This window comes from Stegostoma tigrinum, chromosome 3, assembly GCF_030684315.1.
Source record: "Stegostoma tigrinum isolate sSteTig4 chromosome 3, sSteTig4.hap1, whole genome shotgun sequence".
NCBI classification, from domain to species: Eukaryota; Metazoa; Chordata; class Chondrichthyes; order Orectolobiformes; family Stegostomatidae; genus Stegostoma; species Stegostoma tigrinum.
Genome location: NC_081356.1, coordinates 10446687 through 10461474, shown reverse-complemented (window position 1 = coordinate 10461474; position 14788 = coordinate 10446687). Strand labels below are relative to the sequence as shown.

Below are 14788 nucleotides of genomic sequence, written 5' to 3'. Positions count from 1 at the left end.
AAATGCAAGATGTATTTCTTTAAGATTATTTCCTCCTACATGAGATAAAATATTTACTTCAATATCTGGGGATTAGATGTCATACTTCAACCAAGTATCTATCTATTTTTGTTCCATTATTATTTTATAGATCACAATTAATACATTTAAAATGACTAAGTGACAGTGCTGAATTTGCAGTGACTTGCATGTCACATTACACTATTGTCATCAGTTAACCAATCAATATGGTCATTTTACAAAGTTTCTACTGGCTGTATATGGTGAAAATGTTCAATGCTTTGCCTTAAGGGGGAACTGGTGGCTTTTAGCTTGTGTCAAAACCATAGACATCTAATTGAAAGCAAGAAAAAAAAAACAAACAGACACATAAATGGCATGAAATTGGGATCAGCAGACTCTGCCTGCTGTTTAGGTACAATGGATGCCATTTCAGAACCCAACAGGTATCCAATTGCATTGGAGATAATGGGAACTGCAGATGCTGGAGATTCCAAGATAATAAAATGTGAGGCTGGATGAACACAGCAGGCCAAGCAGCATCTCAGGAGCACAAAAGCTCCTGCTTTTGTGCTCCTGAGATGCTGCTTGGCCTGCTGTGTTCATCCAGCCTCACATTTTATTATCCAATTGCATTGGCTTGCTTTTCCTCAAAAGACAAACAAAAGCCGCCCTTTACTCAAATCTAAAGCAGATTTTATTCCATTTGCAAATAAGGGATGCAAAGCACCTACTTCTGTATCCAGGGACTACTTTCATTTATTTTGGTAGTGCTGATTGCCCCGAGGAAACAAACATGGAACAACATATACTTTCTTTTTGCAAAGTACTTGGTCCATTGATTAAAGATTCAGAGGCACAGTTATTCCTCCTCAGACCACCCCAAACAACACAAGGGATGTTTGGAAAACTATGCATTAATCTGCAAAGTCATGTGCATTTTAGCAAGGTTTGAGCCCTAAAATCTGGTTTCGAAATGTAAATTAAGTTGCCATCATGTTTCTGACACAATTATGACAATGAAGTGTGAGGAGCTGACAGGATATGTTGACCACCTGTATGCTTAATGGTGCATAGTGCAGATTGAATGTTTATCTCCCTGGGGCCTTTCAGGATAACCCAATGCAAAGAGATGAGAAACACAGGGACCTGCTAGGATTTGAAAAAGCATATAATCTCGGGTGTAAAAGGCTGGTTCATATCATCCTTCAGTGACAGTTAAGAAATAATTTTACTATGGAACCAAAATTAACACATGAGCAAACATCTGTCATGTGAAAACACAGGGAAAATTCTTGATTTCCATGTTAAAATAGTGAAGAAGAATTTCTTTTTCTTCAGGGGCTGCTTTTCTTCAGCGACACTGGACTTTTTGGAAGATGCTAAGGTTTGAGTTTCCTGAGATGCCTCTTTATGTTGACTAATGGAAGGAATAAAGCTGCCCAGATGTTGACAGGGCAAATGGCTTGACAAAGCACAATACTGATTAGACCATAAGATATAGGAGCAGAATTATGCCAGTGTAAGTGATCATTGCTGATAGCGACAATTCATTAATCCAAACTGAGAGAGACCCTGGACATCTGGATCAGGTTGTGACTGGTCTTCCTCCCATGTGATGTCTGAGGCCTGGAGAAACAAATTCCTCGTGCTTGATGGATAACCCAATCTGCATGGATAGGATACACAGAGTTAAAAGTTCAGTCCTCAGATTCGACTTGCAAATAATTAACCAATTAGTATAGAGTGAAGTATACAAATGGCCGTCATTAGCAAGCCAGATATAATTTACCGCACATACTTTAGTTTGGTATGCAGTTATCAGAATTACATGCTTAACTATTTTGCATAGTTCTAAGTGTGTAATGATTATTCATTTACAAATAATGGTGCGAATGTGGCAGACTGGAATAGTTCAAATGATTAAATATCCAAGAACTTTGTACTTACCAATTTCCAACTTATCTGCCTCCGCTTCATTGATAGATTCAGATGAAAACATTTCCTTTGGCATGGCTTAAGCAGCAAAGGCTTTGTGCAGTGTTCTTTCTTCTGCAGCATCATGTTTTCAGTGAGCATTTCTTTGGCACCACTAAACAGCTCCAGAAATCTTTTCCATAGAGCTTCACGCAGTAGTCCAAAGGATCTGGCATTTGTGCATGAGAATCACACCTCGTTTTGGCATTCTGTTGCCTTGGATTATATTAGTTTACTCTATTTTCATACCCCTTCAGTAACCTGGAAACATTTTGTTACTTTGCATCATTAACAGACATTTTACATGATTAGCTGGCTTGTTCTCATTTAAGGTGAATTATTCTACTGATTCTTCATTAAAGCAGCATACGAAACACATGAGATTTTGACGTACTCAGTATTCCATTGAATACTTCAAGACTGCAAACGCTAAACTTGAGAAACTAGGACCTTCTATTTTGATGTGCACAAGTCAGGACTGCTCACTTAATCTATTCGTTCATTAACACCATTTTGACCTTATTTAAGAAAGGTTTTTCCACACTGCAAAAATAAAAAATAACCTGAATGGTGCACTCAGAAATAAAATGCTGGAAATGCTCAAGTGATCAGGTGATATCTGTGGAGACAGAAACAGTTAACATTTCAGGTCTTTAACCTTTCATCCACAAATGTAGAGTATTCTCAGCATTTTCTGCTTATATTTAAAAAAATATATATTCAGGACACATTTAAAAATTTATTTTCACCTTTGTCGGTTCCCAGAATTGAATAGAAGATCCTATTGCATTATCTTGAAGGCTGATGGCATTTTCGACACAGCCGTAATACTGTTTGCAATTAATATTAGTGTTGGAATTAACATTCTGGGCAGGAAATGGGTAGTTTTGGGTCAGTCACATATGTATACCCCAGCCAATTTTACTTTCTACGATATGGCAGTAAATTGAGAGACCAAACCAGAACTGCATTTAGTTAATGCAACACAGTTGTTCTTAAGACTATATATTTATTAATAATATGGGAGCAGTTTGTTCATTTTATCTCTGTGCATTGTCTACCAGCTAAGAAAGTCTGTATCAAAACAAGCAAAGAATTTAGTCTTTTTCCTTAATCAAACAAAAAGAAACCGCTACTACCGTAACTTTTCAGATTTGACTGCATAGAAAAAAGAATTTGCATCCTGGGTTTTAGTCCAAATTAAACTGTTTTAGACATGGACTGATCACCTTTCACATTGTTCTTATCACATACTGTTCTTTCCAACCTCAATTAAGTGCTTTAGGAAACAGACTTAGTCATTTGAAAGTACTGAAAGCTGTGTCCTCATTCTCTCTCTCCCTCTGATGGTCTGTATTCCTTGATGCTTGCTGAATTTAAGTGGAATTAATTAATCCATTTGAATTTATTTTCTGATGGGCTGAAGCTAATGGCACAACATTACTCACAATTTGTCAGTAATTGGGAAATCTCATTTCTGACCCTGAGGAAGGTACCTGATAAGAACAGTACAAATATTGCAATGGCTCAGAATATGTATTTTCCTTGGTTCTCAAGAAGGGTCACATTAACTCTGCTTTCTCTCCACAGATACTGCCAGGCTTGGTGAATTTTTCCAGCAATTTCTGATTTCCAGCATCCACTATTCTGTCCCAATTTGGATTGATAAGGTGTAGAACAATGACAGCTGACGTTACTGTATGTTAGACAGGTTATAACTGAGCAAGGAGAGCAAATGAACAAAATAAAATGCCCTTCAACACCATGTTTTTTCCTGCACTACAGAAAGCATAATTAGCACCAGAGCTTTTCCAAAGAAAGAATTCAGGTGTCATTTGTGGAAATACATATATTCCAGTGTTTTTTGCAAATCATGATTACAGATATCTGTACAGGACATAAAGAAAGAGATAGCAACTGGAAAGGAAATCCTCATTTTGCTGATCAATTCCAAAGCTGTTGCTTAGTTCTGGTATTTAATATTTCAAAGAAAAATATCAAGAACGTAGCACAGCTACATCAATAAACTAAACTTATAGTTTATGAGTTGGTGTTAAAAGTGAAGGCTTTGTCAATAAGTTGTAAAAACTTCTTTTTTACAATGAGGATCTAAATCAATGTAACATCAGTCTGCCAGTACATTTTAACTGATCAGCATAAACTGCAACTAAATACCACAAGTGACTCACTGGAGTATTCACAGAATCACAGAATCCCTTCACTTTGGAAGCAAGCTGATTAGCCCATCAAGTCCACATCAACCCTCCACACAGCATCCCACCCACGCCCAAACCCCTAACCCTATCTCTGTAATCATGATTTTCCCATGGCTAATTCACCTGGTCTGCACATCCCTGAACGCTATGGGCAATTTAGCATGGTCAATCCACCTAGCCTGCACATCTTTGGCTTGTGGGAGGAAACCTGAGCACTCGGAGGAAACCCACGCAGACACAGGGGGAATAAACAAACTCTACACAGACAGCCACCCAAGGCTGGAACCAATCCTGGGTCTCTGGCACTGTGAAGCAGCACTGCCAAACACTGAACCATCGTTCTCTGTGGGATCAATGTGTATTGGAGAAATTTTCAAATCTGATTTTTTTCTTAGATTTTAGTCACAAGAGAAACAATTCTTATGCAAAACAAATTAGTAGTTATTTCTGTTACTTGCAAAATAATAGCCCATGTTCCACTTCATCCAATTTTCTACTCAACTGATGTCAATAACAGGAAGATTTCAAAAATGTACTGCTGCTTTGCTACATCCATTGTGTTCTACTGCTCAAATCAGAAAATGGCCAGCAATTTCCTCCCGATGGCAACTTTGCGGGAAGGAAAGGCTGAGTAGTATATCGTTGGTAGCGGATGCAAGAGTCTGGTTTGTGTCAATGAAAGAAAAGATAGCTTCATGTTATGTTGTGATAGACTGAAGATTGAATGCTTACACCATGTAGTATAATATTTCTAAGCAAACCTGTTTGTAAAGGTTCCTTATTGGATATAAGCAATTGCATGTGTAAAGTTTCATATCTAAGTGTAGGAGGTTACCTTCAGCAAGTGGATCCAGAGTGTTGATCATTAGCTGAAAGATGCTGTTCCTCATGAGTGTGTTGTGAAGGGAAGCTGAGCTCCCACCTCGTTGAAGACGTGGCTTGGGCTGCAAAACAGCAAAGATCAATAAGCACCGCTTTTACTTATTTCCACCTGTATCTAAAAGCATCAAATCTGTCAAAAGACAAAATACATAAGAAAAAATGTATTTAATAACAGTCAGTTTAACTCCTTGTGTATAGGTGTACCTCAAATGTTAATGCATTTCAAAAGTCTACCAAAAACACCACTGCGCACCTTTAAACACAATTTCCAGGCATGGAGATGGCTCTTATTGCAATTGAGTGGTTACACAGTTTATATCAATTGTTTGTGCACCAAATAGATACTAAACAGATGCAATCTGTGCCGGAATACAGCACAACAACCTGATCAACGGAGATAGTCGGGGGGTACTACAATCAACTACTGTATAACACAATCTGCTTACTGTGGCTCAATATTTATTCACAGACTGATTGATCAAGATGCAGCACTCAATGATGATATGATTCATGATTATATTGAATGGCAGAGGGGGCTTGAAGGGCAGAATGGCCTACTCCTGCTCCAGTTTTATGTTTGTGACAGTTTTTGTTTTCTTCATTTTAATCTTTCTACAACACTGACACACAATTGTTGACAACTCTGGTAAAAATATTTTGAAGCAAAGCAAAGCACTACTTCATGTGCGACTTGACAACGGTTTTTAATTCTAGACAGGATCTTAAAACCAGTGGGAAAAACAGTAAAAACATATCAAGGCACAAAGTTTGCACATAGGATTTATTTTGTTTTGTAGAAAACTGTTACAAAAGACCTTTACTTGACATTGTTTTCCTTATTATGTTGATTTTTGATAAAGGACAAAATACCTGCCAAGGTGTCATCAAGGGAAGTGATATGAAGAGATTCTTGAACTCAATGAGCTGAGGAAACTCAATTAATATATTACGTTTGCATGCTTCGGTGATTGTGTGTGTGTGTGGGTGTGTGATAGGCATCTCCCTTCTCTCATTTACCTGCCACTCGACTTTTTTGCTAGCTATAGTTTGACCAATATGTTACAAAAACAACATATTTGAAAGGAAGGGGTAGTTAAACAAATTTAACATTGAAGAAACTGAAATTTTGACATAAGAAGGTGACCCAGCGTCATTTTTAGGAACACAGCAGTTACCAACACATTTTCCTCTGTCCTGTACTTAGCTTACGGGACTTAACTTTTTAAAAATGTAGACTAGTGGAATGGGTAGAAATCTGGCTGATTAAAATTGAAGCAGAAATACATTTTGGTGTGAAGAATTGGATGAGGCAATGCAATTTAATTAAACAATTTTAGAAAAGACAAACAAAAAAATCTTTGAATGGCAGGACAAATTCAGTCGACAGATATTATTAAAAAATCACTATTTTTTGGCTTTATAAATAAAAGCAGAGAGTACAATAGAAAGGGAATTATGTTAAACCTATAGAAAAGCACCCTTTAGGCCTCATCTTAGTTGTGCTCAATTCAGAGACATTGAATTTGCAAAGATATCAAGGCCTTTCAAAGTGTGCAGAAGAGATTTACCAAGGATGAGAGGCTTCAGTCCTGGGTAAGGCTTGGACAAGCTGGCATTGTTTTCCTGACAGCAAAGAAGGATGAGAGGCAATTATGATGTTCAAAGTAACAAACGGGCTTTGTTCGAATAGTTAACCCATTTCAGTGACAGAGGAATTGGTTTCTTGAAGTTTCCGGATTTGTTACAATCTAGAATCCTGTACATTAAAGACCGGTGGAAACCAACTTAATAGTAATTCTTAGGAGAATTGGACAAATGCTTGGAGGGAAATGAACTTCTAATCAACCTGCTCAGAAAAACCTCTGGCACAAGTGGAACTGGAACCCAGGCCTCCTGGTTCATACGTAGGGACCTACCACTGTGCCGAAGAACCTGTCTAAACACTTGCAGGAAAAGAGGAGAATCAGAGGAATTGGATAGTCCCAACTAAGAGACATGTTGGGCCAAATGGTTACCTTTCTTTGCTTTATCATTTTATGATGCCATCACTCATTAAACACACGAGTTTAACATTAATTAGTTTCAGCTGTACAGTCAGTCACAGGGATGGATTTTCACAGGCAATTTCCCAGCTCTCAATGAAACATAACATCTAATGGAACTTGAAAGAAAAAAGGTGATCGGTGGCATTTATTAAGCTGCGCTGTAGTCCCCGTCCAATGCTATCTGGTAACTTGAGCTGATTAAGGCATTGGCCCCTCAAGTTGTCTTAGATAACAACAGTTTAGTCTGCACTCAGATTTCCTGCAACAGACAGGAATATTCACACAATTTGAACAATTGCACCATGTGACTTACAGTAGACAGCTAAGACCACATTAATAAACCAGACATCACACAACATCACCATGAAAACTAGTTACAATTGCTCCTACCGTAAGCAAGTTGTGATCCTTCCGGCCAGCAGTGGCTCCCCGGTGATTACCCACCTTTTAAACAGCATAAAAGGGGGTGGGGAAGTGAATAAAACAGGAAATAAATGCAAGGAATATATATATAAAAAAAATCAGCAAAGCAATCATAAAATAACTAATGTCAAAGCAAGAAAAGTTGCATCCCACAAAAATAAGTGAAAGCCTTTCAAATAAATTTTAACAAAGAGATGGAAAATGCCACAGAGGTAACATAGCAGACAGCCCTTAGATAAAGTTTTACATAAAGGTTGCAAAAAAAAAATTGAAACATGGTAGTTGTCAGTTTGAGAACTTGTTTCGAAGTATTATAATCGAAGTGCCTATTTGTTCAAGCAGTACATCATGAACATTTCCTGGGCAAATGACCGTTTTACCAACTGTACAGAAAATTGCACTGAAATTATGGCTTCATTTACTGAATCAAATTTGTCACATGGACACATGAAACATCTCAAGGCATGAGCAGACTTGGCCAATTATTACCAATGTTACATTACCCTGATAAGGTAACACTGAGGCAGCTGCTGGAGTCTTTCAGTGGGGCTGTGCCCAAAGTGAGGCAGACATACAGGTTTTCCAGCTGCTTCCTTAACTTTTTGGTCTTCTTTGCAATTACTTATAACTGAACAGCTTCCTGGGCTCCTTCAGATGCTCTTTAAAACAACAAACTGGGATTAATGCCACTGTTGGCTAGACTAGATAGAGGTAGCTAGCTCCTTTTCTTAAAAGGCAGCATCCCTCCACCTTTCCTGAATTTGCTTGTACCCATCAAAACGTTATATTCAAGATAACAAGGTGTAGAGCTGGATGAGCACAGCAAGCCAAGCAGCATCATAGGAGCTGCTCCTCTGATGCTGCTTGGCCTGCTGTGTTCATCCAGCTCTACAACTCGTTATCTCGGGTTCTCCAGCATCTGCAGCAGCTCCTATTATCTCTAAAACATTACATTCACTGTTTTGACATTCTGGATCCAATGTTTGCTATCTCCAGTTGCCAGAATAAAACACTGATGTTACTTGGAGAAAACGTTAAAGAAATGAAAAGGCACTTGAATAAACATAAGTAACTAAAATGAAGGATGTGTCCATGAGTCACCAAACCTGTAAGTTCTTGGACTAGAAACGATGCACAGTAAGTATGTCATTTGCCAATGTTGATTACTGAAGTTTTTTTTCATTCTCTCATGGAATATGAGCATCATTGGCTGGACCAGCTCATGTCTAGTTACCCAGAGGGCAGTTCGAGTCAACCACATTGCTGTGGGTTCAGTCACATGTAGGCCAGGCCAGGAAATGATGGCAGATTTCCTTCCCCTAAGGGACATTAGGGAGCCAGATGGGTTTTTTCCCCAAACAATCTACAATGTTTTCAAGGCTAGACCCCTTAATTCCAGCTTTTTATTGAATTCAAATTCTACTGTTTGCCCTGGTGGGATAGAAACCCAGAACATTACCTAGGTCTTTGGGTTGATAGTCTGGGTGTTCACTGCATTCTGCTGGAAAGCTTTATATGAAAGGCAAGTGAGACAATTTTTATGCCTTTCTTGTTGATTAAACTATTTCTCAGTAGGACTTTTTAAAAAAAATGTATTGGTGGCATTGTTTTTATTGTCCTCCGCTGTATCCTGTATCAAATGCCTAAATGGTTGAATGCTATCCAATTCATTCCCATTTTAAACATTATAGCATATTCGTTTTTTGAGAAGTTGTGTAAGGTAATCCCCAGGGACAGAAGGACTTGGCTGTAGCAATCTGTTGTACGTTGACTACTGCAGAGATGTCATGATGATATCTTCTTAGACTAGACGGGTTTATATTTCAATTCTTAAACGTTGGGTTGTTAGTCCAACACCATGTATAATGTATCACTATTTCCGTAATAATGCCGAAGAAAATTGGTATCTCATTAAATAAAAACAATGGATCCTGCAGCTTAGGGTTAACATGGTGAAAGTCTACGATCCATACGTCAATTCATCGTATAAGTGTTCAACAATAGTTTGTACTAATTAGTTTCCATTAAAGTTGTGTACAAAAGTATGCATAAAGAATGATAACAGTTAAATTATACCATTGAAATATATGAAACTTGACTGTCCCACTAAGGATTAAATGCTAGGGTAGTTTTTGTTTAAATGCCTGTGACAATACTACAAGATTTCTCAATCTATCTTGAGACATTAGGTTTCTACAAATGAAAAAAAACATTAACTCAGCTTTGTCCTAAACACAGATGGCTTCAGGTTGATATGAAGTTAACAGGCAACCTGAGTTATCTAGACAATTTAACTCTGCTGCAATGTGCAAACTGAACAAAGTTCTGGAATCAACAAAACACACAGTCGTGATCTGATGAGATTGTCATGTTAGCCTAATACAACCTTGTGGGAAATTCAAATTTATGATTTAGATTCATAGCAATGTCAGACAATGTCAGATATATCAATTTATCTCAAGATGCTCAATCACCATAGTGAAACCTAGGTAGATTGCAATGGGACCTTGTGAAAATTAATTGCTAATAGAAAGAGGCGAGAAGTGACCCTGGTAAGAAATTGTGGAAATAATTCTATGGCTTCTTAGCTACTTGTTCCACAGTTAGAGCTTGAATTTAACAAACAACTTTTGGACTAGCTTATTTCATGTGGCAATCAGCTGTGGAATATCAATCAACCGGCTAAGAAATGCAAGGCTCTGGCGGTCATTCATATATGAAGCAATACAATGGGCAATTTAGTGATAGAAGTGTTCAGTTGACAGCAAGAGTACTTCTGGATGTGAAAGAAAGAGCAATATAGGGCAGTTGGGGCATGTCGGTAGTGTCCAACTTTCCTTCCAAGAGGCCTGGGTTCACGACCCATCTGTTCCAGAGCTGTGTAATAACATCCATGAACAGGCTTTTTAAAAAAATATCTGCAGAAATTCTGTCATAAAATCATTAATTCTTCAACACAAAGTATCAGTGACCACCAACACAGAGTTCCTGTCCACTAAAATTAGAGCATTACCAGGTACCTGACACGAAGCCACTGAATCTCAAGAGTCTCAAACATCACTGAACTTCATCTTGACACCACCCCAAAATATTCTCTCACAACCTCAGGATGACAATCTTGCATTTCTTGCAAATTTTTTCTCTTCCACAATGTCATTCTCACAGTGCAAACTGCAAAGTAGGATTGAGTTCCAGTGTATATAATCAGCTGAATCACTAGCATTTCTTTTTTGAACAAGTTAATCAATACATCACTAAATTCTTCAGTGTAATTGTGTTTCATCAGATCTCCTATTGCATTTCACACACCTCTTTACCCAGTAACCAAAACATAAAAACAAAGTTGGTATAGCCTCAAAAGAGCTTACAACTTCGCAGTCGTTCTAAATGGAGACTCCATGTATGAACAACTCAATTTTACCATTTTGATCATATTTATTATTTTGTAACATTTTGAACATACTTACTTCTAAAAATCTAATTCAAACATAAAACATTGTCTGCAGCAATGTCTGTAGTGAATTTAGTAGTTATTCAATAAGGATACCAGTGATAAAGAACAATTTTTGTTTGGAAGGGTTGGGTATGTGGTAGAAAGCTGGAAAAGGACCAGAAACCTTGAGCTGCAATTATTTTGTTGAGTCTTGCCTGTTATTGTGTGCATTTTCTGACATTCCCCAACACAAATTCCCCCATTAGGCCAAAATAGCTTCTCCTGAAAGAAATGAAAATATAAGGTGGGGAGGCTCAGTTGTATTTACCCTCAAACTCAAGTGGCTAACTTGTGGGGAGGTTAACTGGTGTACTTTAAAGTCTGGACTAATTTCACCCCATTAAAATCAATAAAATAACAACTAAATCAGCTCCATGTTAAGCATTTGATCCCAAGTTCCAGTTTAACACAGTTGCTAACATTTCTGACTACACCTTCCACATCTCTCTTGTGATAGGCACTTTGATGGGGCTGGTTACATTGTTCCATTTCTACCTATTTGAGTTTATGCAAAATATCTAAACAGCGGTTTTACTTCCCAACTCAGTTGTAAGGATGCATGACCAACTTCCAAGCCTGTTGGAGATGCAATTTCTTCCAGCTAAATTTTGGGAAGACTGAAAGCATTGCCTTTGGCTCCAAGCACAAATTTTGTAGCCTGACCAACTATTCCATTCACCGTTGGAGTGTGCTGAACTGGTTTTCAAGCTGGGCATCCCATTTCCTCTAAACGGAGCACCTGGCTTCAATCTCCCCTCCACTAAGATCATGAGCTTCCATCTGCACCAGGCTGCCTGCATCTACCTCTGCCCAACTTGATCCAATTTACCACAAACTCCCATCCATGCATTTATCATCTCCAGACACAATTCTCCTTCTCATCTTCCCATGCTTTACCATTTGAAACTTCTTCAACCAACATTCTGTTCTTGATGTTCAATCTTACATGAAGTCTGACATTTCTGACTCCCTACCCTCATTAGCTATTTTACAGAACTTTAAATTTAACATCATCCATTTATATCCAATCTTGACCTCATGCCTCGCTACCTCTATGAGCCCTTCTAGCCCAATGAACCGTGATCTGAACTTTACATTCCTTCTAATTATTTCAAAGGATGTGGGCATTGCTAGCTAGGCCAGCATTTATTGCTCATCTCTAACTGCTCTCAAGCTGCTAGTGGTGCCCAGTTTCTGCAGACACTGTGGTCTAACAAGTATACCTACATTGGCAGATCCAGTAGCAAAGGAGTTCCAGAATTTTGACCCAATGACAATAAAAGAGCAATGATATTGTTCGAGGTGAGGATGGTATACAATTTGGATGGGTACTCGGAGGTACTAGTGTTACAGATTTGGAAGGTGCTGTTGAACAGCACTGGTGAGTTGCTAGTAATGGATCTTATAAATGGAATAAACTGCTGCCACTTTTGGTGGTGGCGGGGGGTGCGGTCACTGCTTGCGGCAGTGTTTATGGTGCCAATTAATAATGGAGACTCTCTTCACCACTCTCTCCGTGACTCCCTTGTTCGCTCCACACTGCCCTCCAACCCCACCACACCCGGCACCTTCCCCTGCAACCGCAGGAAATGCTACACTTGTCCCCACACCTCCTCCCTCACCCCCATCCCAGGCCCCAAGATGACATTCCACATCAAGCAGAGGTTCACCTGCACATCTGCCAATGTGGTATACTGCATCCACTGTACCCGGTGCGACTTCCTCTACATTGGGGAAACCAAGCGGAGGCTTGGGGACCGCTTTGCAGAACACCTCCGCTCAGTTCGCAAAAAACAACTGCACCTCCCAGTCGCAAACCATTTCCACTCCCCCTCCCATTCTCTTGATGACATGTCCATCATGGGCCTCCTGCACTGCCACAATGATGCCACCCGAAGGTTGCAGGAACAGCAACTCATATTCCGCCTGGGAACCCTGCAGCCATATGGTATCAATGTGGACTTCACCAGTTTCAAAATCTCCCCTTCCCCTACTGCATCCCTCAACCAGCCCAGTTCGTCCCCTCCCCCCACTGCACCACACAACCAGCCCAGCTCTTCCCCCCCACCCACTGCATCCCAAAACCAGTCCAACCTGTCTCTGCCTCCCTAACCGGTTCTTCCTCTCACCCATCCCTTCCTCCCACCCCAAGCCGCACCCCCCGCTACCTACTAACCTCATCCCACCTCCTTGACCTGTCCGTCTTCCCTGGACTGACCTATCCCCTCCCTACCTCCCCACCTACACTCTCTCCACCTATCTTCTTTACTCTCCATCTTCGGTCCGCCTCCCCCTCTCTCCCTATTTATTCCAGTTCCCTCCCCCCATCCCCCTCTCTGATGAAGGGTCTAGGCCCGAAACGTCAGCTTTTGTGCTCCTGAGATGCTGCTTGGCCTGCTGTGTTCGTCCAGCCTCACATTTTATTATCTTTACTCTCTTCAATGTTGTTGGAGCAAAGAGGTATTCAGTCAAACCTTTCATTTGTGCCTTTGCAGCTAGTGGAAAGGTTTAGCGAAGCCATAAGATGAATGACTTACTGTGAAATATCCAACCTCTGACCAGCTCTTGTACCCACGGTAGTTATGTGACTCATCCAATTAAATCAGTGGTCAATTGTGAGCCCCTTTGCAGTTAATGGCTGGGTATTCAACAACATAATGCTGTTAGAAGTTAAGCTGCAGTGATTGAACTGGGTGGAGATGGTCACTATGTGATATTACTATGAGAAAGGTCCGCACCTCTCATCAGTTCAACCTGAAATGTGCTGCAGAAAGGAAGAACTGCATCAAAATTTGAGGAGTTGCAAATTAAATTGAAAATTGTACAATCAGTGAACATCCCCGCTTCTATTTTTAGGGAAAGTGAAGGTCATTGATGAAGCAGGTGAAGATGGCTTGGCCTATGATACCTCGCTGAGAAACTCCCGCAGTAATGCCCTGCAGTATTGGTGATTGGCTGCTCAACCACACCTTCCAAATTTTGTTTTGAGTTTGGTAGGAATCCAACTGGTGGAGCATTTCAACCCCAATCTACATTGATTTCAATTTTATTTCAGCTGCTTGATGTCACTGTTACACACTGCAGACTGTTATTCTTCTTGGTTGTATTGTATTTGTGCTTGTGCCAATTTGATACTCTGACATAGACAAATGAGTTCTGCAAGTAATTTCAGTGCAAATTCCTATCAGAACAACCCATTATAAAATTGGTATAATTTCTGCCAAGTGTGATCCAAGAAATCCAGGGACAGCTGTGAGGTTTATGACGGAATCAGATTCAAACAGCATGGAAACAGATGCTTCAGTCCAATTTGTCCATGCTGACCAAATTTCTCAAACTGAATTAGCCCCACTTACTTGTATTTGGCCTGAGTTTAAACCTTTCCTATTCACGTACCCAATCCAAATGTCTTTTCAATGTTGTACTGTACCTGCACCTACTACTTCCTCTGGCAGGACATTCTACATACAAACCCCTCCACCCTCCAAGTGAAAAAGTTGCTCCTCAGGTCGCATTTAAATCTTCCTTCTCTCACCTTAAAAATGTGCCCCCGCGTTTTGAACTCCCCCATCCTAGGGAAAAGACCTTGGCCATTCACCTTATCTATGCTCCTCATGATTTTATCAACTTCTCAACCTCCTATGCTCCAGTGAGGAAAATCCCAGCCTACCCAACCTCCTTATAACTGAAACCTTTCAGTCCCAGAGCATTCTGGTACATCTTTTCTGAACCCCATCCCATTTTGTAATACC

General features: G+C 39.7%; 1 protein-coding gene across 6 annotated transcripts in view; it reads right to left on the bottom strand.

Annotated features, from left to right (window-relative positions):
• The window catches only part of slc24a2 (solute carrier family 24 member 2), a 287510-nt gene that overhangs the window by 79163 nt on the left and 193559 nt on the right, over positions 1 to 14788 (bottom strand). For 5 of the 6 annotated variants that reach the window (XM_048527690.2, XM_048527694.2, XM_048527692.2 and 2 more), the window contains exons 3-4: positions 7511 to 7564; positions 5029 to 5137 (exon numbers count right to left, since the gene is read on the bottom strand). In XM_048527690.2, coding sequence (XP_048383647.1) covers positions 5029 to 5137; positions 7511 to 7564 — 163 coding nt within the window. The remainder of the gene's footprint in view (positions 1 to 5028; positions 5138 to 7510; positions 7565 to 14788) is intronic. The other variant, XM_048527695.2, reaches the window with a different exon arrangement.